This window comes from Anser brachyrhynchus, assembly GCF_964034855.1.
Source record: "Anser brachyrhynchus genome assembly, chromosome: 1".
Taxonomy (NCBI): Eukaryota; Metazoa; Chordata; class Aves; order Anseriformes; family Anatidae; genus Anser; species Anser brachyrhynchus.
Genome location: NC_137694.1, coordinates 105,081,783 through 105,106,762, shown reverse-complemented (window position 1 = coordinate 105,106,762; position 24,980 = coordinate 105,081,783). Strand labels below are relative to the sequence as shown.

The following is a 24,980-nucleotide window of genomic DNA, read 5'->3' as shown; positions in this document are numbered from 1 at the left end:
TAAAATCCATGTAGGCTTCCCTCTGCATCCCTAAAGCCAGACCTTCCATTAACCCAGTTCAAAGCTTTCCTCTCAAAAGTCACCAATGCACCATTATTTTGAACACCTATCCCCCCTGCTATTCCAAGACTATGTTCTACTAAAACTGCTTTCCAGTGTGCAGCCCTCTCAATATTGAGAAGTTTGAGGCTAGGAGAACTTAGAAGTACTACAAAAAAAGTTCAACACCTAACAGAAGACCTTCTTAACTATTACCCCTTGACAAGACAAAATCTTAAAGAGTGCTGCTAACAATATTCCTTGCCCTCACCTCTGACCTCACACCCACCTCGGTGACCCCGCGTGTTCTTCACCACCATAGGGAACTCCAGCACTTCCGCCTCATCAATCATTTTGGCAAAATTCTCATGACCACCTGGCAAAAGAAAACCAACAATATTATGTGCCACCAGCCTGATGTGGCCAAATTGGGGATGTAATTGCCATGCATTCCTCCCACCCTTCTAACTTAGATAATGCAGAAAAAACTAACAATTAAGAAGAACTTGGTCACGGAGTACTGTCAGACTTTGTGGTGTTTGTAACTTGTGCAATACTTATTCCTATGTCCTTTGGAATGAAAGAAACAAATTGACAAAGGGCTATTGATCGCAACCCCAAAAGGCTCAACCCAGTGTTCCGAATCTGAATGCCCCAATTCTACCATCTTGTTCCAGTTTAGCCCTATTACCTTAAAAGCTCCTATTTTTTCAAATGTCTTGCAGGAAAATGCAATGGACATAACACCAGGAACAGTTCCATCCAAACTACTAACAAGGAAAACAGCATGAAATACAAAGACAAGGCATAATCCAGAGAGCAGCAACAACCCAAATCTTGGAACTCTACCTCCCCCTTTACCAAGGCTTAAGTGTCCTTCATCTCATTCTCCCTATTTCTTGAAGTACTACTTAAACCTTCTTCTTTTATTGCATCTCTAAGAATCGTAGGGGGCAGCTTTTAATGACCATTGACAATGGTTGATGCTTTAATTTTATTTGTTTGATTCACAGAAGGCTGACCATAGTACAAGAAACAAGATGAAAGTCAGCAGACAAAGGGATGAGACTCCTCTAAAGGCATGTGCAGTAAAATGCAGAAGTCAAGCCAAGACATTGGTCAGAAAGCCAGAAGTAACCATCACTATCCTAACATGGGTTTTAATGCATGTCACGGAATAACATGCAGTTCAGCACATACTGCTGGCAAAGCCAGATCTTACTGACAACTTGATACTTGTGTAAAAAAGGAAGGCGATGCTTCTGTCAAATTCTAGAGAGAGGCATTAAAAGAAATGTCATGGAGTTACAAAGAAACAGAGATGTTCTCCAACTACCCCATAATTTGTGGTTTCCCTTTCCCAACAAAAATTAAAAACTCATTCCACTCTCAAAGGTCTAGAGCAACTGCCTCTACAAAGGAAGGATGTTCTCAAATGCATTTTCATACTAATTGATGGAAATATTTGACTGATGTTTTTGTCAAGTTCCCATTACAGAAGCCTGTCAGTGTAAGTGCACAAAGGAAAGGAAAGCACTAGTGTTTCCCAAGAAGGAAAGTAAAGCTAAGAGGCATCTTCCATTCTTTAACATATTATAAGTAAAATCAGAAAAAGTATCAGGGTAGCTCAGTCAAATGGTTCTTCTAATTTAGCACTCTGTCAGGAGCCATACATTCCAGAGGCAGGAACAAGGAATATCAGTAATTAACTGATGGAGGAAATTCTGGAGGGAAAGCAAACACCAAAGAACTGTTAATAGTTGAACACAAGAGCCTGTGCTATTTCTGTCCTTTTATAATAACTAATATATTTGCAGATATTTTTAGTCATATAGAAGTTTAATCTATTTTCAGATGTTACTGAAGTGTAGATTCTGACAATATCTTGTGACATTTAGTTTCTTGAGTTCCTGTCTCTTGTTTTGGGCAACTGGAAAAGAGTTCAAAATGTTTCAGGAGTAACAACCAAAGTTAGATGCTTAAGTTGAGGTATAATTAAACTATTCTTCATAAAGCATCAAGCAAACCAACATAGCCAAAACCAGAAGCTTGAGTTTCATAACTTTTTTTCTTCTTCTGGTTACTGAACACTTATCTGTGAAACTAGCCTCACACTACTTGCACAGATTATTGTAGGCAGCTATGTTATCCTTTTGATCCCAAAGCCTTACCATACGAAAAGGTGTCTGGCAGGGGTACACCATGACCAGCAAGTTCTTGAAACGTCCAGAACTTATTGACACAGTTGAGGATGGCTTGGGGACGATTCATCAATCGACAACCCATCTTCTCTAGGTGGCGAAGGACTGTGATATCACTGTCACTTTGGACCCAAGGTGTTGGTACACGCACAACCACCACCTGTGGGTAAGCAGTAATAAGCTCACCATTCACCCGGAGACCTAAAGAAGGAAAATAAGAACATTCCAATCAACTACAAGGTTTTCACGAAGATGTAAACACGCAAAGAAATACTGCCCTGTATCTAATTACATCAGATTTCAATGGTGAGCATTAGAACAACACAACTCTTCCTAAAACACATCTTGTCAGTTGTACTGTTTCATATATGTTACTTTTAGCCTACTTAAAACTAGGGCTAGGCAAAGAACATTGTATGAGGGCACATAATCTTGGGCTTCTTCCCAAGATTAAAGACTTTCTAGGTTGACGTGTCATCCTTTCTATGCATGTTAGCTGCACAGTACATTGACATGGGCAGTAACAATAGCTCAGGAAGTCTCTGCCTCTCACAGACATTTCTTGCCTACATGACACAGTTCATACCTTTCCCAGTCCCAGTTGTATCGATCCCTCTGATTTTGGCATCATGTTGCACAACAATTGCCAAAGTAACTGAGGCTAGATACGACCCTTTAAAAATAGCAGTATTTTTAACATGACCCATATCAACAATCTGATATATAATAATACTCAGAAATAATTTTATCAGCTAACAGGGCAGCACCCTGTGGCATTAAGACAGGAATCAGAAGGAAAGCCAGCTTTGTCACCAAGACCAACGTATCCCTTAGTCATGATCTATAGCTTTACAGAAATTGTCTCTGAAAAAGAAACATGTAAAGAAAAGTTGCAGGAATGGAAATATGATAGGATTAGTTGGGAAGGCATCGAGCTTGATGAAGACAGTCTGGCAGCTGAAAATGAGAACAGACAAGACGTATTCAATATTCACTTTATTCGCCTTATGTTCAAACTAAAACCGTCCGACTACAATGTAAAATACACAGTTGACACTGCTGTCAGCAGCTTAAGGGTTAAAAAGTGATCTGAGAAATCACAGTTCATCTGCATTTCTGTGCCCACGAAAGGCCTGCTCCTTCAGATCTAGCCCACATTAATTACCTGTTTAGTTCTATTCTAAAGATATTACTTTACAAATACAAACTTGCATCTACTCAATCTGTAGACGCACATATTGTCAGGCAATATATTTTCATTTAATTTTCATTTAAAGGTGCATTTGAATTAACGTGTGTGTTGGGGGTGAGAATTCCTCTCTGTACTTCCTATTTTGTTTTCTTCTCCCAGCCAGGTTGTATTTTAGAGCTTGCATTAAATATAATGAAGTAACCACCTAACTCCCCAAATAGAAGTAGAAATATGCTGTCCAGCCCTCAGGAGAGCATAGAACCATACTCTGGAAAGGCCAAAACAAACCCATAAGCAATACAAATCCTTTTTTTTCAGTACCCATTGCCATAATTGTACAGAGATGAGAGAACATAAGCAGACGGGTGCTCTGGCTGCTCACCTCATTAGCACCAAGCACTGCCGCATTGCAGCTGACATGACTTGCGTGTTTAAACAAGCAGGCTTCAGATGCACACACAACCATTTTACAGAAGCATCTCAAGCAAGAATAAAAACAAAAGACTGATAAAAGTCTGAGCAGAATGTGAACATCAGTAAATAGACTACGATCTCCTTTAGTCAGAAAAAGAGTACTGATTTGGCAAGCAAAAGATTTTAACTTGTCATTCAGATTCCATTTTACACATGTAGAAAATACATTTAGGTTTACATCCAACTACACCCCCTTTTTGCCATTGCAATTGCATGCATATCCTGATCCACGTGCAAGCTGTGTAACAACCCATTTTAGAAAGGACTGTATTTTCTATAGACCTCAAAGATTGCCACTGTACATCTCTGCCGTGAACCAAAACTACAGTTTTCTAATTCCTATCATCTCAGAGTCTATTTTGTTATTCTTCTTTACAGCCATACCACGTGCTGAAATTCTGCACAACTGAGTCTGAAAAATCAAACAGAAGTGATGCATATGCCTCAGATAGGATATTGTCCTGAATACCTGGATTAAACTTGACTATCAGACTGGTTCGAATTCAGTCAGGTCACCACTCCCCCTGGAGTGACATTGGATGTACAATGTATTGGAGTACAGTCATGTTATCAACAGAATAATCTGAGCTTTTGTTCCCAATTCAAACATTTTCTCATTTCTCCAGAGCATTTTTTTTCTCTCCCCTAATAGAAGACAGTTTACAAACAAAGAGAAGAGCTACTCAATGAAATGTATAATTTGAGTCACCACTACTGACATGCGCCACAAAAATTAGCTGCAGTCTCCCAGCAACACAGTGCTGCAAACAGAAGCAGCTTTATTACAGTAAAAAGGAGCCAGATTCTGCCATTTTGAAAAACAAGCTTGTATTCAGCATTCCATCCGAGATCCAGCAGTTAATGGTCATTATTGCTGAGTGGCTGATCAAATAATATTTATTCACTATGATACACTGAAACTTGAAACACAGAAAATATCAATCCATACAATTAACTTCTTTTCCAAAGAACCAATTCTTGTATACAAATATGGAGAAAGTATTTTTGTTTTTTGTTTTTTTTTTAAAAAGATAGGCTATAGTGGGATTAATCTTTTTTTTTTTTTTTTTGAAAATGGAGATGAGCTCTCTTTCCTTTGTAGTAATAGCACCATTCCAGCCCCAGAAGAGTAGTAGTGAGTTACATTCATGGTCGCCTGCAGACAATGAACCAAATTCACAAACAAGCAGAAGGCAGATGTTCAGACCATGTGCAAGTACCTAAACAAATAACAGCCTGGTCCATTCATTGGCTTTCTCAATGGATGCCCATGACATTGCAGACATAGAAAACACAGACAGCTGTAGAGTCCTTTGAAGTACCAATAATGACAGCAAGGAAAGAGAGATTTTACTGATTCTCCAATATCTTTAACTTTACCAACATCCATTTCACACTGCTTGGAAGACAATTTCTCAAGTTATCATAAAACATTTGGGTATTCTTTGGCCCTATGAGATAGAGGACTCCTGAGCTGGAATATCATACTATAACAACAAATGTAAAATCTGCACTTGAACAAGACCTTTTCTTCCACTCACTACCAGTTTTCCTTAGTTTACTTCTGTGAAATGTCTCGAAAACTACATATGACAGACCCTTAACATTATACTGCAGATATCACAGTATTCAGATCAAAGTGCAAAAGGAGTTTTTGCAATAAGAATTGTAATCACCTGCGAATGAACTTAACCAGGTTACACTATGTCCTTCAGATAAAGCCAAAAAGCTTCAAGTTTCTCTCAAATACAGCTCAAAGCAACTCATGATAACTGAGCAGGTAAGTACATGATTCCTCATCAGCTGGCCCAACTGGTCCTGCTGCTTGTCATTCTAAAAGAGTAGCAGGTGAGCTTAAAGTATAAAGCACCTGGTCTCTACTGAAGAGTTTTACTGTGATCCAGATTAGAAGCCACCACATGAATCTCTGAAGCCCACAGAAAACAGATGCAACATTATTCTCCAGCGAAGATGAAAGAGGCAGAAACTTCTGCTGCTGCTACCAGTGAAATCGGGAGACATGTATCTACAGCCTAAGAAAGTCCTTGAGACAATAACATCTAATACGGTGCAGCCTATTTGCATAGCACTTATCTAGAGGACAACAGTTTCCTCTCTACAGGGTGATTTAGTAGAATTTTAGGGTGGAAGCCCATATTTTAAAAAATAAAAATCAACTCTGGAATTTCTCAGTCCTCATTCACACATGCAGATTTTTTTAGTAGCGTATGTCTTCCTGTCTATGACAACTGTGGTGGTTTTACTCAGGTAGGCAGCCGAGTTCCACCACGGCTGCTCTCTCACTCCCCCTCCTCAAAGGGAAAGGGGGAGAAAATACGACACAAAGGGCTCAAGGGTTGAGGTAAGGACGGCGAGATAGCTCAACAATTATTGTGATAGGCAAAACAGACTCAAAGTAGGGAGATAGTAAGATTTATTGCCTATTGTTAGCAAGCTAGAGAAGTGAGAAACAGAGGAAACAAACCAAAAACGCCTTCCCCCCATCCGCCCTCTTCCACCTCCTCCCCCCGAGCGGCGCAGGGGAACGGGGCAATGGGGGTTGCGGTCAGTCTATGGCACTTCATCTCCGCCGCTCCTTCTCGGTCACTCTCGTCCCCTGCTCCAGGTGGGGTCCCTCCCACGGGATGCAGTCCTTGCTGAACTGATCCGGCGTGGGCTGCCCACAGGCAGCAGCTCTTCAAGAACTGCTCCAGATATGGGTCTGTACCACGGGGTCCATCCCTCAGGAGCAAACTGCTCCAACCTGGATCCCCCACGGGCAGCAGCTCCTGCCAGGTCACCTGCTCCTGCGTGGTCTCCTCTCCATGGGCTACAGGTCTGGCTCAGAATCTGCTCCGGCAGGGGTCTTCCACAGGCCGCAGCCTCCGTCGCTGCAGGTCCACCTGCTCCACCGTGGTCTCCTCCACAGGCTGCAGCGTGGAACCCTGCTCCACCGTGGTACTCCATGGGCTGCAGGGGGACAGCCTGCTTCACCATGGTCCTCACCACAGGCCGCAGGGGACTTCTGCTCCAGTGCCTGGAGCACCTCTCTCCCTCCTTCTTCACTGACCTTGGTGCAGGACTTTCTCACTCCTCTCTCTCTCCCAGCTGCTGTTCCCAGCAGTTTTTTTTCCCTGTCTTACATATGCTCTCACAGAAGCACAAACAACATCGCTTATTGGCTTGGCTCTGGCCAGCAGCAGGGTCCTTATCTAACATGTGGCAGCTTCTGGATTCTTCTCACAGAAGCCACCCCTATGGCCCCTGCCATGTAAACCCACTACAACAACGTATTTCATGAAAATTCAATTCAGTTACATTTCTCAATTATAAAACCTCATTTTTAAGAGAGTTATCATTTAGGTGGCACATATTCCAAATGAAATGCCTCAAAATAGACATGCAAACAACACTGAGTTATTGTGACTTAAGTTGCTGCCTGTCAGCTAAGACTCCTAAGCTGTCTATGTGCTTGTTCCCACCCTACAGCAAAACACAAGGCCAAATGCTTGACCTTAAGCCTCAGTGAAGAGGTTTCACAATGAATCTCGCTACGCAACTGGGAGAAGCTAAGTGCACAAACCCATTAATGATATCCTGTAAAGCTTGCAAGTCAAACACACTTCTGCAAGTCAATCACATCCACAGACAGAGTACATAAATTCCTGAACTGCAGCCTCATGCCTATTATAATCCATAAGCATCAGTGCTCACCTATCCATTTAGGTTAACCTACTTTCTTGTGCTTTAGAAACTCTAAGCAGCACTTTCACATTGATGAATGGCTACAAAGGATCAAGATTTCAAGTAACAGTGTGCAGCTTCTGAACATCTTAACTCACACCCAAGCAGCATTTTAAATTACTAGTCATTTCTGAAGCTCAATTTAGTTTTGCACGCTACACAAATCCCTTCCAAATTCTACAAGAATCAGTTCATCAACAGGTTAATAGCTAATGTGAAGCAACATCTTAGATCCGTCTTGCATGTTATGAACAGCTGTATTTTCAGCTGAAACAATGCATATGTTCACAGAAGGAATATGATTTCAGGAGATAGGTCTAAAACCTCAAAGATTTGCTAAAGACATAAGAAATAATTAAAGGTTTTATGCCTCTCATTACAGCAAACATTAAGCATTTTAAACAAAATATAAATCACAGTAATATCCAATAAGTTGATTTTAAGTATTTTCATTCCAAATCATAGTTTTGGAAAACAGTCAAAAAAAAAAAAAAAAGGCAAACTGACTCACCAAGACCATGAAGTACCCAGCACTCAAATTCAGGTCTTCAAGTACACCACGACTGTAGGGACCACAGCTTGGTTAAATTCTTTAATAAAATGGTATGATACAAAGCTAAATGCATAAAAGTATTCAATGCACAAGCACAAGGAAAACTGGATAGACTTCCAGTAAATCAAATTACTGGTATCAAGCTTCTATTTTTATGCAATTTATATCATCAGTATTAACTGATACACTATCACAGATAAAAAGACTGAAGCAGCTGGAAATGTCAGAAGCTATGGCCTGAAGAAACCCAAAGGACAACAGCATAAGAGAAAGGAAGAAGAAAACTTTCTCAGCAAAAAATACATTTACTTGTACTTATATGTATGTAAAAACAAAACAAAGAAAAATACAGTAAACAGGTTTCCATAATCAAAACCATAAGTCAAAAAAAAGCAGAAAAGAACTGTTTCAGTATTCAGACGGATCCAGTATGCAGAATACATTTTTAACAGCAGTAGCATACAACTGGAATACATGGTCATTGTGCATGCAACATTCCAAAAAAATAAGTTTGAATTACATTTTCAAAAACATGAAACATACACCAGCTCCATCACATTCCCAATGGGAGCTAGCATGGACTGAGAACTTCCAAAAAAATTACACTGAGGAAAAATCCTCAGAGATCTGTATGCTAACCTGAAAGTCTCCAGCTCTCTCAACTTCACTGTACCAATTTATTCATCCAGACATTCACAGATTTGCTAATGTTTCCCAAATGAACAGACCTCCAGCATGCAGGCTATTATGATTTCAACTTACTCTGCTGGGAAAAACAGGCTAGCCTTCCAGCATACAAACTGTTCCCCAAAATATGAGGACATCACTTTCTGCTACCTGTTTTTCCCAGTTAATCGGTTGTTGTAACAAGAATCATTGAATTGTCCTACAAGCCTTGACTCACTCTTGTTCTCAAAACAGTGCATTGCTATTTCTGGTTTGTTCATCCTCCCAATATCTGTCAGCCACAAAACACTGCATAATATGTGTTAAATTTCTGAAATGTTTAATATTTACTTACAGTTTAGTTGAAGAGAGTTAAATGTGTTTCATCCTAATTGCTATATAAAAATTCAAAAAGGAAGTACCCCAAACTTTACCTCTAACAGTAGATTACTGGCAATAACAAAATACATATTTACTCACCAACCTCAAAAGAAAAACCACATAACTATATCTCTAAAATTCTTAAAACTCTGCATACTTTGAACGCAAATTCTGCCAAGAGAGTGGCAGTATTTAGGCATAATTAACAACAGCATTAACAAAATGCCATTGTATACATCAAAAACTTGCTTTAATCTGTTGATCTAACCTTACATATCGATCTTGTAAAATGACTATAAGCAGGATAGATGTCCACAAAATGAGTAATGCTTAGTAAAGTACAGCACTTCAAATGCAATTTTATTTCAACTAGTCCTTAACCTGAAGAGAGCAGCTAAGAGCACAACTACAGCTCCAAACAGAAAGAAACCAGGAACCTAAATTGAACCAGTTCTATTTCATGTCCCTTCCTTGACTCAGAGTATCTCTTACCTTCCCAAGAAAACGCAGAATCATTCTTAGAAATGCATGTGCTATTGAAAATGTTGAAAAACTTGGGAAGGAGAATGACACTCAAAGTGATTATGGCCATTCTGGATACAGCAATCTTTTCAATACAAGGGAGAAACAGGCCAGATGCCTGTATGTATACCTCATTAATACTAAGTAAACTGGTTATGGCTAGATCTGTGTTTCTGAACATTTCTGGTAACAATACACCGCTTGTAATCCCAAACCACAAGCACTTCTTTGGAGTCATGCATAAATATGAAGTGAATGGACCCAAATATAAAGACATATACTGTAAAAAGGTATATCATAAACATAAATTCATTCTAGACCACCATCTTGCTCTGAAAATGTATTTCATGGTAGGAATACAAACATGGAAACTATACTAAAATCATGTTAAAGCCTCAGCTATAGTTGTTATATTACGTAAACATTCATACATTTAAGAAAAACTTTCCATCAACAACAAAAAAGATGGATTTCCAGAAAATACTCAAAAGGCATTTGAACAAGTAAAGATAGAAACACATGGCATTTTAGCCAGATTCCCATATATGGATGCTTTAGTGATACAACTGTTAAGATGGATTTTTAAAGGGAGTGTTGTAAAAAAAATTATAAACAAAAAAAATGCAAAAAAGAGGAATCAAAAGATTCAATGGTTAAACAAACAACAGTGTTAGAAAATACATTATATCAAATACCTTGTAAAGTTAAATTCTGTTTGTAATTTGTTCCTGGGCAAAGTTAGAAGAATTTAAGTATTTTCCATAACAAAAACTCAAAAAAAGAATTCATTGTGAGATAAATTTGAATATATTGAAATTAAAAAATAAGTTTTGATCAAAGTTTTAAATTATTTTAATTACACTTTAGGCAAGTCCCTCACAGCTCAAGTTAATGACTCGGTGAGTGCACGGGAGTTTTAACTTGAATAGTGCAAAAAGCTTTCCCTATTCTTATACAAGTATATGAATGTGTGAACATACACACATGCAATATAGCCACTTCACAAACTATCATTAGATTCTCTTTCTCCATCAGATTTCCCTTCAAAGCTCATAACGAAGAAAGTGATTCTCCTTATTAAAAAGAAGATCAGGCTCATAAACAGGATTTAGATATCCAGCCCTCACTCACTATATGCCCTTAAAAATGCCTACCTAGCAACTGCACTGCAAATGCTTTTTTTTGTTGTTGTTTTTGCACGTGAAAAAAAAGAAACTTGGGTTTCATGATCTGACTGACGTAAGCCAGCGCTGACATACACGGGGACAATGTTGCCTTTTACCACACTACCAGCAATGTGCTTCCACCACCTCTCCTTTGGCCTGGTGATGGTGCTCAACAGGCAACTCATTTTACAGGAGGAAAAAAAAGTTTTCAGTTTACACAGCTTCATAGTTGCTATTATCAACATAATTAACAAGGCATGGTGAGATGACAAGCAACACAACTACTTTGAGCAACTGAAAGTGTGAAATTTTAAATTTAGGGTGGGGCTGTACAAGACAGCTGAGACAACAAACTTATCACTGAAACAAAAACAAGCAGTCTCAATACCCTCTATTCTGACCATACATTTCCACTCTCCTTTGCTCAGTATTTCTGGTGCTCATCTGATCCTGTCAGCGAGTCGGGCTGGCTTGCTAAATTTGCAGAGAACCGTTCATGACTTTTTGTGCTCAAACAGCAACCTGAAACATTAGTGGGGTAATATCTCAGATAATCAGATCCCGTATTGCAAAAGCAAGGGGTGGGACTGCACAGACAGGAGAGGTGAGGAGGAAGACGGACAGCCCTTTGAGTACTGAAAGTGCAGTCAGCTCTAACATCTCACAAATCACCACACTTGTGCACAAACACTATAAACCAGCACAAATCAGCACTGCCACAGAAGGAAAGCCCTGCTCTTTTGCTGTTGCAGCTGCTGGTTCCAAATCCACAAATGCTTCTGCCCGTCGCCTGTGAAAGTATTTCCACATCTACCAATTGACCTGAACCCACAAAAAAGAGAAGGCAGTGCATAGACAACAATGTGTAGTTAAGAATAGGGACGGCTTTCCTCTACTTCTTCCATGGGCAGTGTCATCTTACAGTTTTCTGACTCTTAAAATATTTCAGATGACTTCTGAGTAGACCAGGACTTTAGATACTATTATTTGGATTAATAACAAAAGGTTCATCGGCCACTGCTACTGCCTAGCTTTTGCAGCATGGTTAAAGTAACTTTAGCTTTCTTGAAGGAATCTCATTTAAAACAAGATAGTCTAAGTTAAGTTGTAAGAAAAAAAATCAAAAGCATTAAGTATATTTTAATATGTTTTAACTTTTAGTTCCTTCTGTAAAAGGGAGGAAAACTACTTGACTAGTAGAGAAGTACAAATGCAAAATACAAAACGGCTACATGGGAAAAAGTGACATTTTATGAAAGGTAGTTAAAAGAAATTCTAACATGGCAGTTTTCCATTTGCTTTATCAACTTCTTGGGTTCTTCTCCCCTACTCTGCTGGACTTCTGTAGGGCCTATGATGTGGTTCCACATGACATCTTGATCTCCAAATTGTAGAGATACAGATTTGAAGGGTGGGGGAAAATGAGGGGAAAAAGAGGAAAGAATGCTAGAGACTATTTTTGTATTTAAACATCTAGCTAACTCAACTCACTAAGTAGTCGTGAAACGTTAAACTGCAAGGGAAGCAACAGGGACACAATATTTACAGGAAAAACAGAACCATTCCTTTCAATAATGGTCTGCATTTATGTTATGAAATACTTTCTTCTGTTTTCCATTCAACACTACAATTGCAAAGTTGTAACAGTTGTGTTTGCACTGTCATTTGTAAGAAGTGGTCCTAGTACTCACACTCACCCTCCTCACAGTTCTCCTTCTTTTGTGCTAGCAGCAACACTCATGGCTATGGAGTGAATCAGATGAGGCAATTATTGTGAATTAATAATCAAACCAGCAATGAAATTCATTATTTTTTTACCCCACAGGAATTCTTAAGTTTTGTTCATTATGTAGCCATAAAAAAAAAGTTTGAGCTAAGTATAGAACCAGTGTGACAAACAAGTAGGCAGCTCTCTCTATGTCTGCTGAGAATATGTATCATACAGAGCAGGATATGACCAAAAAAGACTAGTCAGAAATAATAACATAAAACAGTGGGAATACTCAGGAATACAGCCCTAATGCTTATAGATTTTGTTTATTTATGGAGGAGTCTGTATTGCTTTCTTTAGATTAGCTTTTGTCTTTTGTACTAGGGATCTTAGATAAGATAATTAGTTTAGAAAGATATTCAGATAACATGCAGTGAATCTGAATGTCAAATTAATGTAATGTTCTGACAGTTGAACATTGTGTGAATCAGAAATGTGTTGATACACCTCTCATGTCTTGTACTGATAATACGCTTTCTAGAAAAAAACTAAACATGAACTGAAAACCAAACTATTTCAAAATGTCACCAAAGCCAATTCAAAATGTCACCAGGGCCGCTACAAAATGAGAATGATAAATAATTTGTACACAATTGTAATGATCTTAGAAAGCCAATGTTTTAACAAACTATGAATACTTTGAAGACACAGATTGGCACTCCCAAATAAAGTATCATAATCATGTTAATATATCAAAGCATGAGGCAGGTCTAAGAAAAAAGCAGTGGAGAGAAAGAAAGGGAAAGTAATCTATCTAGGAAACACAGGTGTGACCATCTAAAGCTCCCAAAGCTCAGTAACTGGTGAAGAATTAAAACCTACAGAATGGTTACTTGAGATCTGAATTAAGAACTGTTCTCTCCCCCTCTTTCTCTCTCCCCTTATGAACGTGGGTATATGTGACTAACGCTGAACTGACTTGCTTTAGATGACAAAAGCAGCGGGGACCTAACCCAAACAAACACTAGTGAGTTACAGCTGCTCAGGAGTTACAAGAGCCAAGGTAAGAGAAAAAGCAAACACAAATCTAACAAGAGGAGCATGCTCTTCCTCTTCTCATAGCAGCAGCTTAACAGTTTTGTGAACATTAGCTGCAGCGCATGGTTTCTTGAAGAGAGTAGAAGTAACAGCTTCCCTGTCATAAAAAGAAGTTTATCCTATACCCATCTCCCTCCTGCTTGCACTTTGGGCGAGCTTTGGTAGCCACCTGGTTGCACTACAGGCCACCTCAACAAACCAGTATTGACAGAAAATTGACCTGGGAGGGGGGAAACAGGTGGTAGGGTGTTTGTTTTTTTTTTAGTGAGATTAATTGGCCTGTGATTAGAAGATGAGTGTAAGTGCCTGCACAAGGGAGAAATGATGGCATAACGGGGAACAGAGATGAGAAAGGGACCAAGGGAAACAAGGGCTCCCTCCACCTTTTGGAAGCCAGGAGTTGCAAATTTAACAAGGTTGTATGATGAAACTGTTGCCTAAAACCACTGCTCAGCACAGACTGTACCTCAGAAGCAGGAGTATTATGTCATAAACCAGACATGAACTCTCACTTTCTACATAGCTGTAGGTGAGACTTCTTGTACGATTTTTGTATGTTTTCCACTAGGAGATCTCAGAACATCCCTGGGTCAAGTACGTTCTTAATTTTTTTAAAAGTACAAAGCATTCTCTCAACTGACAGAAAACCTCCTTATAGCAGATATCTGTCCTTTTATATCATCTATCCAGAGCCCATCTACACTGAGAGTCTTAGAAATATAGTGCTGGGCTCCCCCTCAGCCCCAGATGCACAGTCACAAGCATCAAATGTTTCAAACTTAAAATACAAGTCTTCAATGTTATAGAACAAGACTAGAGACAAATATGTAACTAACCTTACTGCAAACTCACTCCACTTTTAATGTTCAGTCTCTCCCATGTTTTGAATGTCCAACTTCCATTAATTTTAAATAGCAGATGAAGAAAAGAATTAAGAACCCACCCCCAGAAAACAGGTAATCAGGAAGGTCTTTCCGAAAGCAGAAAGAAATCCAGAGGAAAGACTGAAGCAACTCAGAATGGACCACCTAAGGAAATCGGATGTGTGTAAGTCCATGGGGCCGGATGGTATACATCCCAGGGTGCTGAGAGAGATGGCTGATGTGGTTGCCGAGCCGCTCTCCGTCATATTTGAAAAATCATGGCTGTCGGGTGAAGTCCCTGGTGACCGGAAAAAGGGAAACATTACTCCCATTTTCAAGAAAGGGAGAAAGGAAGACCTAGGGAACTACAGGCCGGTGAGCCTCACCTCTGTGCCTGGGTAGATCATGGAGCAGATCCTCCTGGAAGACATGTTAAGGCATGCACGAGATAAAGAGGTGATCCGAGACAGCCAGCACTGCTGCACCAAAGGCAGATCTTGCCTAACCAATCTGGTGGCCTTCTATGATGGAGTGACAGCATAGGTGGAAAAAGGAAGGGCGATGGATATCTACCTGGACTTGAGCAAAGCCAAGTTCTTCTCTCTAAATTGGACAGGTATGGATTTGAACGATGGACTGTTAGGTGGATAAAGAATTGGTTGGCTGGTCACAGCCAAAGGGTTGTGGTCAATGGTTCTACGTCTGGGTGGAGGCCGGTCACAAGTGGCATCCCTCAGGGTTTGGTCTTGGGTCCAGTGCTCTCCAACATCTTTATCAAAGACATAGACGATGGAATCGAGTGCACCCTCAGCAAGTTTGCAGATGACACCAAGCTGAGTGGTGCAGTTGACACAATAGAGGGAAGGGATGCCATCCAGAGGGACCTGGACAGGCTGGAGAAGTGGGCCCATGAGAACCTAATGAGGTTCAACAAGACCAAGTGCAAGATGTTGCACTTGGGCTGGAGCAATCTCAGGTATTTATATAGACTGGAAGAAGAAGAGCTCGAGAACAAGCAGCCCTGCAGAGAAGGACTTGGGGGTCCTGATAGACGAGAAGCTGGACATGAGCCAGCAGTGCACGCTTGCAGCCCGGAAGGCCAGCTATGTCCTGGGCTGCATTAAAAAAAGGGGTGGCCAGCAGGGAGAGGGAGGTGATTGTCCCCCTCTACTCTGCTCTTGTGAGACCCCACCTGGAATACTGGGTGCAAGTCTGGGGCCCCCAGCACAAGAAGGATGTGGAGCTCTTGGAACGGGTCCAGAGGAGGGCCACTAAGATGATCAGAGGGCTGGAGCACCTCTCCTATGCAGAAAGGTTGAGGGAACTGGGCTTGTTTAACTTGGAGAAGAGAAGGCTCCAGGGAGACCTCACTGCGGCCTTCCAGTACTTGAAGGGAGCGTATAAACAGCAGGGGGAATGCCTGTTTACATCTGTTGGTAGTGATAGGACAAGGGGGAATGGTTTTAAACCAAGACAGGGGAGATTTAGGTTAGAAATTAGGAGAAAGTTTTTCACTCAGAGGGTGGTGAGGCACTGGAACGGGTTACCCAGAGAGGTTGTGGATGCCCCACCCCTGGAGGCATTCAAGGCCAGGCTGGATGTGGCTCTGGGCAGCCTGTTCTAGTGGTTGGCAATCCTGCCTAGAGCAGGGGTTTGAAACTAGATGATCTTTAAGGTCCTTTTCAACCCAGGCCATTCTATGATTCTATGTATCTTTCATATCTGGATCCCATTTCAAAAAAAGATATCTGGAAGCACTTATACACTGTCAGGAGCTTATAAGAAATAATATTAAACTACCTGTCCCTTTCAAGCGTTCCTAGACATACTTCACTGAATTTTGGGGAATGGAAAGGTCCCCTCAGATAGGTCCCCTTAGATTTCTGTTTTGACCTGTCATTCCAGTCTAAGGACTTTCTAAACAAAACCACACTAAATTTATGAATTGGAGGCATTTGCTTTGGAGACAAATTACTCTTGAAGGGAGTAATTCAATAGTGATCTTTTAGGAAAAAAAAAGTGTTAAAACTGACTCTACCGCTTGCAGAGATAACATCAGCTCCTATCTCCAAGGACAGTCTATATCTCACCTTTTTTGGTGGTGGTAGTGGTGTGGCAGAGAAGTATTTAATGTCCTCGGGTATATGATATACAAGTTTGGGGTCTCTTCATAAGTACATTTTCCTACACACACCCACCAAAAAAAATGTAGACCAAACATATAACCCAAAATTGCCTAGTTTTGACAGACACTAATATAAAACTACAGACAAAGCAAAGCTAGAGATGGAAGAATTCTATTTTTCCCCACACCTCTGTAAGCTCACTTGGCTTGTTTCCTCTTCCCAGCTTTACAGGGTTAAAACCATACTGCAGTAACTGCACTTGAGTTCCATGCCAGCACTGTAAAGAAAATACAAGTATACAAGTATATATGCCACAGTATTATTTCTTACCTGTTCTGGATGCAGAAGCTTCCACCTAGGACCAAAAAGGTGTTAATTAATTAGACATTATCTTAGCATGTTCCCTAATTAAAACAATCCACATAGACTGTAACTACCTTAAAAGAAAACATTCTTCACAAAGACACAGATATACAGTCCTTTAACCAGATCAGTCAAACAAGTGAAATCAAGCAGTGGTAGTACTGAACTCAGAGACAGCAGGTTAAAGCAAGCAGAAGGGACATCCCCCACTGTCAGCTTGTTTCAACCTTTGCAGTCAACACATTTAAGAGATCAGGCTATCTTAACACTAATCTTTGGACTGTAAATGTAGCCCTGAGTTTAGCAATCCCTACAAATTCAGAAATATCATTATCTACATTTTATCTGAACTACAAGTTCAAAAACTTTGTCTTGTCTATTTGGAAATAAGCATCTGCCTAACTTAAAGAAACAACAATCAGTGAGGGGCTGCTGATCTTATCATGAACAAATTAGTGTCAGAAATGGGAAAATGAAGCTTTTTTTTTTTTAACAAGCAGCTGGTATTACAAGTCTCCTTTGTTCATTTATCTACATCTTGCATAGATTCCTCTAAGAATCTCCTTTAAGTATTTGCAGATTACATTTTCTTCAAGTTCCTCCATTTTACAGGTACACAATGAGATAAATCTCACTTCCAAATGCCACTTTGGATCCATTCTCAGTAACAGAATCATAATTTACATTACTCCTAAACTACTGAACTAGTTACTCCTAAACTCTGCCTCTAATAATTGGAAAAGATTAATAATTCTTAGAGGAAAATGGTTAATTGCACATTATGTACCTTGGACCCAAGCAAGAAAAGGGGATAAATGAACATCTTTTTAGAAATTCCCATGTGAAAAGGATGCTGCACAGAGCAGTTACATAATATCGTGGTTCTAAGACAATTTAAGTCACCCTAAACTGCTGCTGTAGCAGTTTTACTCTCCAGTCACACGCAATCCTGTTGGGGCATGTAGTACCAACCACTCCCTAGCACTCACTGCATACACTGGCAAGCAGAAAAGCTTCCTACACTAGCAAAAAAGCAATCCCGTTCTTTTGTTGAATTAGACTTCTGCAGGTTATGCCACTGCATAATGAACCAGCTCACTACAGGATCTGATCAACCCAAAAGTCAGCGCAACAGACAAGGCTGGGTCACAGGAACAACAGCAATCATCTGAACAGCTTAAATTGCTAGGATCCTGCCATTTATAGACTGCAGAATTGTATGTAGCGAGATCTTCTTCTTTGTGCTTTTCTTCTTTTCTTCATAGCTCTATGGTCACTATGCTAGCCCAGCTTCCAACTTTGCAAAAACAAGCCTGTCAACCAGATTTCTTTCTCCAATTGTTCCCTTTGCTCTCCCGTCCTGAGCCAAGAGTACATTCTCCAGTGGCTCCCACTGTGCCAGGTAAGAAACGTTTACAGAAAACTATGACAAAGGCCCAGCTGCTGGACTCATTCTACCATAATGAACAAGTGCAAGCATTGAGGCATGCAGTTTAGACATACAGCACCTTTATCATTTGAAGCCACAGACCTTGTTCACCTCAAAGCATCCACAAAGGGCACGTGCTTTCAGAATCCTGCCTCACCCTTCATCCCAAGAGGGTAAGGAGGAACGCACAGAGAACCAGTCTTAGGCCAGAACGATCCTGGGAAGACTGACAGAAAACGAAAAGGAAGCAAGATATGAACATCTCAAAAACCTCCATTCAGCAACTTCTCTCTACCTCTCGGCCTATCGTGACTCCAACCAGTAATCTCTACTCATTGGCAGCTCTCTGGGGAAGCTTGTCTGAACCTTTCATGCAAATAGTAACCGGTTTGTGTGCATTTGCAGTGGTATAGTGCCTGAAGAAGACTCCAACAGACATGCAAGAGACTGTCAACAGATCTGAAGGTCCTCCTTGGTAACAGGTGAGGAGGAACAAGTTCTGCCAGGAACGGCAGCAAATATAGCTAAACCTGACTGATGCAGTACAACCCAGAGGCAACAACAGGTGACAAACGGTAGACTCCTTTCAGCAGACCGAACTCTGCAAAGGGCTTCCATCTGCAATGCTGTGAAGAAATTCCTGAGATTAGTCCAGCCTTTGGGCTACTATACCTTTCGGCTCATTTATGCGTGCACTGGTGAGACTACCAAAGGAAAACCAGAACATATCAAAAGCTACTCCAAGCTCAAGGGGCCAGAGTGAAGGGTACAAGAACCCAGGTACTGTACTCCTCCATCCTGTCTGTAAGAGGAAGCGCTTGGGCAGGAGAAGAAACATCTTCCCAATCAACATCTCATTTCACAGCTGTTGCCATAAGCAAGGCTTTGGCTTTTATCATCACAAGATACTTTCTGAAGAATGGGGACTGCTGAAGAGAGACAGAACCTCTCTGACAAAGTGGAGCTAGAGTGGGAGCCTATCTTAAGTATTTGTTCATGCATTCATGCCGTGTGGGAAACAAAAAGGAGGAACAGGAAGGCCACATGCAGTGGAAAAGGTATGATTAATAGAATCACAGAATCATAGAATGTTTTGGGTTGGAAGGGACCTTAAAGATCATCCAGTTACAACCCCCCTGCCACGAGCAGGGATGCCACCCACCAGATCAGGTTGCCAGCCTGTCTTGGACACCTCCAGGGATAAGGCATCCACAGCTTCTCTGGGCAACCTGTTCCAGTGCCTCACCACCCTCTGAGTGAAGAATTTCTTCCGAATATGTAATCTAGATCTACTCCTTTTTAGTTTAAAATGGTTACACCTTCGTCTATCACTACACTCCCTGATAGAGTCCCTCTCCAGCTTCCTTGTAGGCCCCCTTTAGGTACTGGAAGACTGCTATATGGTCTCCACAGAGCCTTCTTTTCTCCAGGCTGAACAACCCCAACTCCCTCAGCCTGTCTTAATAGGAGGTGTTCCAGCCCTATGATCATTCTCACGGCCCTCCTCTGGACCTGCTCTAAAGGTCTATGTTGTTCTTATATCGGGGGCCCCACAGCTGAACACAGTACTCCAGGTGAGGTCTCACAAGAACAAAGTAGAGCGGCAGAATCACTTCCCTTGTCCCGCTAGCTACGCTTCTTTTGATGCAGCTCAGGGTAGAGTTGGCTTTCTGGGCTGCAAGCAGATGTTGAGCTTCTCGTCAACCAACACCCCTAGGTTCTTCTCCTCACGGCTTCTCTCAATCCACTCTTCACTCACAAATACAGGCTGAGTGGAGAATGGATTGAATGGATTGAGGAGAACAACTTGGGGGTGTTGGCTGACAAGAAGCTGAACATGATCTCACTAGTAAACACAGAAATATGGTTGAATAGTTTGCATGTCTGGAGTGCTGTGGTGAATTGATAAAGGCTCTTGCAGAAAGGCTGTGAAAGTGAGGAGGAGGGCTTCTACTCCACACAAAGGAGCAGATCACATACACACAGCTTTGCTCTGCAGCGAGCAATGAGCTAGTCAAAAATTAGTAATGGATACAACCTACAAACACAATTTTGACTGTGTATTATTTTTTTATTTTTTTCCTCTGTGAGGGCAGCCAAACATTGGAGCTGATTGCCCAGAGTGGCTGTGGAGTCTTCATTCTTGAAGGTATTTAAAAGCTGTCTGGATATGGCCCAAGCAATCTAATCTAACTTCAAACCTGGATCTAGCTTTCAAATTGGCCCTGCTTTCAGCAGGTTGATCCAGATGACTTTCACAGTTCCCTTTCAATCTGAACTATTCTATGATTCTCTGTAGTATTCTCCTATGGTGTGCCTGGCTTCTTATGTGGCTGCAAGAGTAGGACGTATATTCCACAGTGCGCTCTTTCACAGCTCAAACAAGATTTGTGGGTACAATGGGAAATGTCCTTTCTTTCAAGATCATTAGACAAGTTAATACAGTCATTAAAAAAATAAAAGGAAAGTTCTCTAAGATGAAAGCAGAAAGTGCCTCCCTTCCACAGGTTTGATGGTTGGGCAGGAAAGAAGAGACACGGCCTGATTCCCTGATGACAGTGAAATCTGGAATGCTATTTAAGAAGAAATTCAGTACATGGGTACAGGCAAACCCTGTCTGAAAATCAAACAAAGGGAAAAAAAAAGTGTAAAATTTTCATTGTTAAGCTAATAAGGAAAAAAAAAAACATTTCTCACCACTATTCCATCCTCCTAGTGCAAGTAGTCATCCAACAATATACTCCTTTACATGCAGGTGCAAGAGGTTGTCAGTGGCACAAATGTTAGTCACCATTAGGTCCTGAGCTGAGCTCGAGCCTGGTTTTGTGGAACAAGTAAGAGCTATTCCAACCTTTTCATGATTTTTTAAGGTACAAGTACCAAAAGTCTGTCTCACTAGGAATTAGCCAAGATGGCAATAGATGGATTGCAACCCAGGCAAAGAATAGTTAAAATTTTAATCCCAGTATAAGTGACATTTACAAATAACACCTGAGTCAGGGAAACAGGGATACTCAGTATCGCTAGCAAGAGAACCTGATTTGGACTCTTTTGTTTATTAATAAAGACCTTCTTCACTGAGGAGGAAAGGGCATGCTATAGGAATGAAAGCCAACCCTCAACAACATTAAGAAGTATAGCATAATCTGATTTGGATGTCTACTACTTTCTATGGATGTCTCTACTTTTTATAGCTAAAAAAGGACAGCTTTCTTTCAGCTCTCCTTTCTGAGCTAAAAGATACATGTGTTTCATGCAGAAAATCCTGAACTCCTAAAAAATTTATTTCAGGACCATAACAACTGACTGTCTCTGCCATGCCAGACTCATTCATATGTACTGGTATTCTCTTGCTGCTTCATATTAAAATTTCTCCACTTAAAGCACAGCATCCTGCCTGGCCACAGAACTAAGATTGTAGCTCATCTGTGGGTCTGTTATTCATTCAGGAACAGAAGGTCCAATACTTCAAGTTGATATGCAGAAGTAATGTGTACATATACATGTTTTTATACATATATACATATGATTATATATATATATAAACACACAGACATACAGATATGTGTACTTAACTGAATATAAGATGTTCTTTATCATGAAATATGACCTGCATGGCACCTCGTAAAACATGAAACATTTGAGCGCGCTGAAAGACATGCTGTCAAAAGAACTCAAACAAAAAGAACTCCCAGTAATAGAACAAGTCATTTTCCAAAGCAGTTGAGAAGTACAGTAGCAATGGTGACTAACCAACTTACAAATTCATAAAACAAGTACAAGAGAGAACAAGGTACAAGCACAGCCTCTCAAGGTGAAGGGATTCCTCAGTCTCAATGACAGACACATTTTTGAATGTAAATACTTCTGTGGCCATTACTCAAAGACAGGATATTGGATTACACAAATGAAAGGTTATCACTACATCACTACTGTTTTTTACTCTATCTGCATTTTCCAAAGCCTTGCTAGTAAACAGCATTGAAGCATCCAGCTAGTCTGTATGTGACTGCACATACATCGATTACAAAAAATGTATGCATACAATATTACATTAAAAAACTACATTAAAAGAAAACTATTAAAGCTGCAAAGTCAAGCACATAAATGTTAGAAAAAGCCACACCTAAGGGTATGCCCGTAACATCGATCTGCTGGCCTATTCACATAATCTTCAATTACATGATCAAATATTATTTTTTCCCCACAGCATTTATCTCATGCAGTACACAGGAGGTACAGCAGTCACTTAACAAGCAACTACTCAGCACTGTATTTTCGTTTAGTTAGTCCATGGATTGATGTGTTGAAACACACAGTTATTAATTTTTTCAAAAGTCTTCTCTATTCCGCTTATCACAGTCACATCTGAGTGCTTCACAATCTTTATTTATTTTGTTGACACCACAGGAAACCAGTGAGTGTTCTACTGATTTCCTATAAAGGGATGAGAAACCCAGAGATAAGAGGTAAAGAAGTAATTTTGGATGCTACATTTGAGAGACTATGATTTCTCAGTTTCCAGTGCCGCTCTGATTTATCTTGTTTGTGTATGCAAGTATTCAGCACTTTCACAAAGCTTATCTTAGTAATCAAAGTTTGGGAACTCAGAAAATGGAAAAACGTGCAATTAAAGGCAATGTATGCACGGTTCAATTTAAATCACCATACTTGTCTTCCAGCAATGTTCCACTTCAATTGTCACCAATTCCTATAACAAAAAAAGAAAGCCTCCTACAAGCTGCCCTCTCCTTCACTATGCCATAATTTATGTTCCCAGAGTAGAACCACCCTGTACATTAAAGAGGCTGAAGAAAAAGTAGCATGTGATCAAACAATTTAAAATGTATCCAAAAACAAATCTACAAGAAAGGACACAAAAATCCAAACTTGTTTTTGAAGTTCTAAATTGGGGGTATTTCATGTTGCCACTCTTATTAGTATTTTATCTTTATATTTGCAGAGAATCAAAAGCAAACTTCATCACTTGGCATCTAAATAACATGCATGATACTGTGGTGGAATAAGGCACAAGGGTTACAACAGTTTCATCTCCTGTACAGATCTTTGACACAAGCTGACAGAACTAAGTGTCAGCAGCACGGGGTCAGGAGACTCTGTGAGGACCAGCACCTAATCTGAACGGACTCTACTGTCAGCAAGTATCCATGAGAGCAACTCGCAGAAGAATGTTTCTCTGCAGGAGAGAAAAGTTCTGGAAGCTTTGATTCCATCCCAGGTTTTGGAAGTGAGCAACTACCGCATGCAGCTTATTCTGCCCCCGATTTATCACTCTCCATTCTCCCTATAGGATTCACCTCCCTAGACATAACCTCTGTGCTTCCATTCCCTCACTGTCCCACATTTATTATATTTTCCTTATTTATCCAGCTCATTTCCAAATTTCAGCTTTCTCCTACTGTCAAATAGCTTCTTTGCCTGCAATTTTGAATACCACCCTTGCCACCCAGTTTCCTGCCTTGCCTCCAACCTTTTTTCCCTTTGAGGCTCCTTGTTCAGTTTGCATCTCTTTGCAGAAAGGTCTCAACACACAACCTATGTTCTCACCAGTCTGCAGCTCCAATTTCCTTCTTGAGGGAAATGGATAGCTAATTTCTTATCTAGCAAGTTTCACTGTATCCCTTCCTGTTACCCTGTTTCTTGTTCCAACGTTTTTGGAAAGCACATTGTCTCCTCAGCAGATTCTTCCCCACTGACACAGAAGTCCCCAGTCCCAAACCGATTTCACTCTTTTTGTCCCTGCTAGATATGAATGGTGCAATTTACCCCAATGAGGTCTTTTATCTATGAGAGGAGTACAATGAACATGAAAGAAAATCTCCATTTTAAATTGTAGCCCATCCTGTAGCAGACAAGGCCACACCACCAGAAGTCCCTTCTTTGCATAATACAGCGGTATGTTTCAGAAGTTTTAGCTGTGAAGCTTAACGAGTCTCTCTAAGATTCTAAGCAGACTGTTTTTGAAAGAGTAATATTTGGGGACAAATTTATGTCTACTTGCATACATATAACAAGTAATAGCCACTTCGGCCAAAGTTTCTGTTCCAAGCTATTTCTTCCAAAAACATCATTACACATTTAGAGAAAAAGATTTTCTGTTGTTGTTGTCTGAAGTGCTCTCCTTCAACTGAATTATTTTGCTAAAAATTTCCAAAACTGTCTCCAAAAAATATTCCAAGGTGGAGAGGAGAGGAAGGCGGATGTGAGTTATAAACAATAAAAATCTATCTTAAAAGGAAAGTTGGGCCACTTGTAATGTTAAGATAGGCAGACCCATCCACAATGTCAAAAGAACACCTTATACAATGTGTCAGAAGATAGAGTATGCCGCTTACAAACAGAATGGGTAGTTAAATGCAAGATATCCTGGCCCAGACTAAGCAAAGAACCAGTTTTGTATCAATGTCACCTGCTTGGCCAACAGATGAAAA

At 40.4% G+C, this 24,980-nt stretch overlaps 1 protein-coding gene across 5 annotated transcripts in view; it reads right to left on the bottom strand.

Moving 5' to 3' along the window:
• The window catches only part of RIMKLB (ribosomal modification protein rimK like family member B), a 48,570-nt gene that overhangs the window by 6,359 nt on the left and 17,231 nt on the right, over nucleotides 1-24,980 (bottom strand). For 2 of the 5 annotated variants that reach the window (XM_080575250.1, XM_080575251.1), the window contains exons 4-5: nucleotides 2,211-2,441; nucleotides 329-415 (exon numbers count right to left, since the gene is read on the bottom strand). In XM_080575250.1, the coding sequence (XP_080431376.1) occupies nucleotides 329-415; nucleotides 2,211-2,441 (318 nt within the window). Of the gene's footprint in view, nucleotides 1-328; nucleotides 416-2,210; nucleotides 2,442-10,926; nucleotides 17,018-17,066; nucleotides 17,092-24,980 lie in introns of those variants that run through there. The other 3 variants (XM_080575254.1, XM_080575252.1, XM_080575253.1) reach the window with 3 other exon arrangements.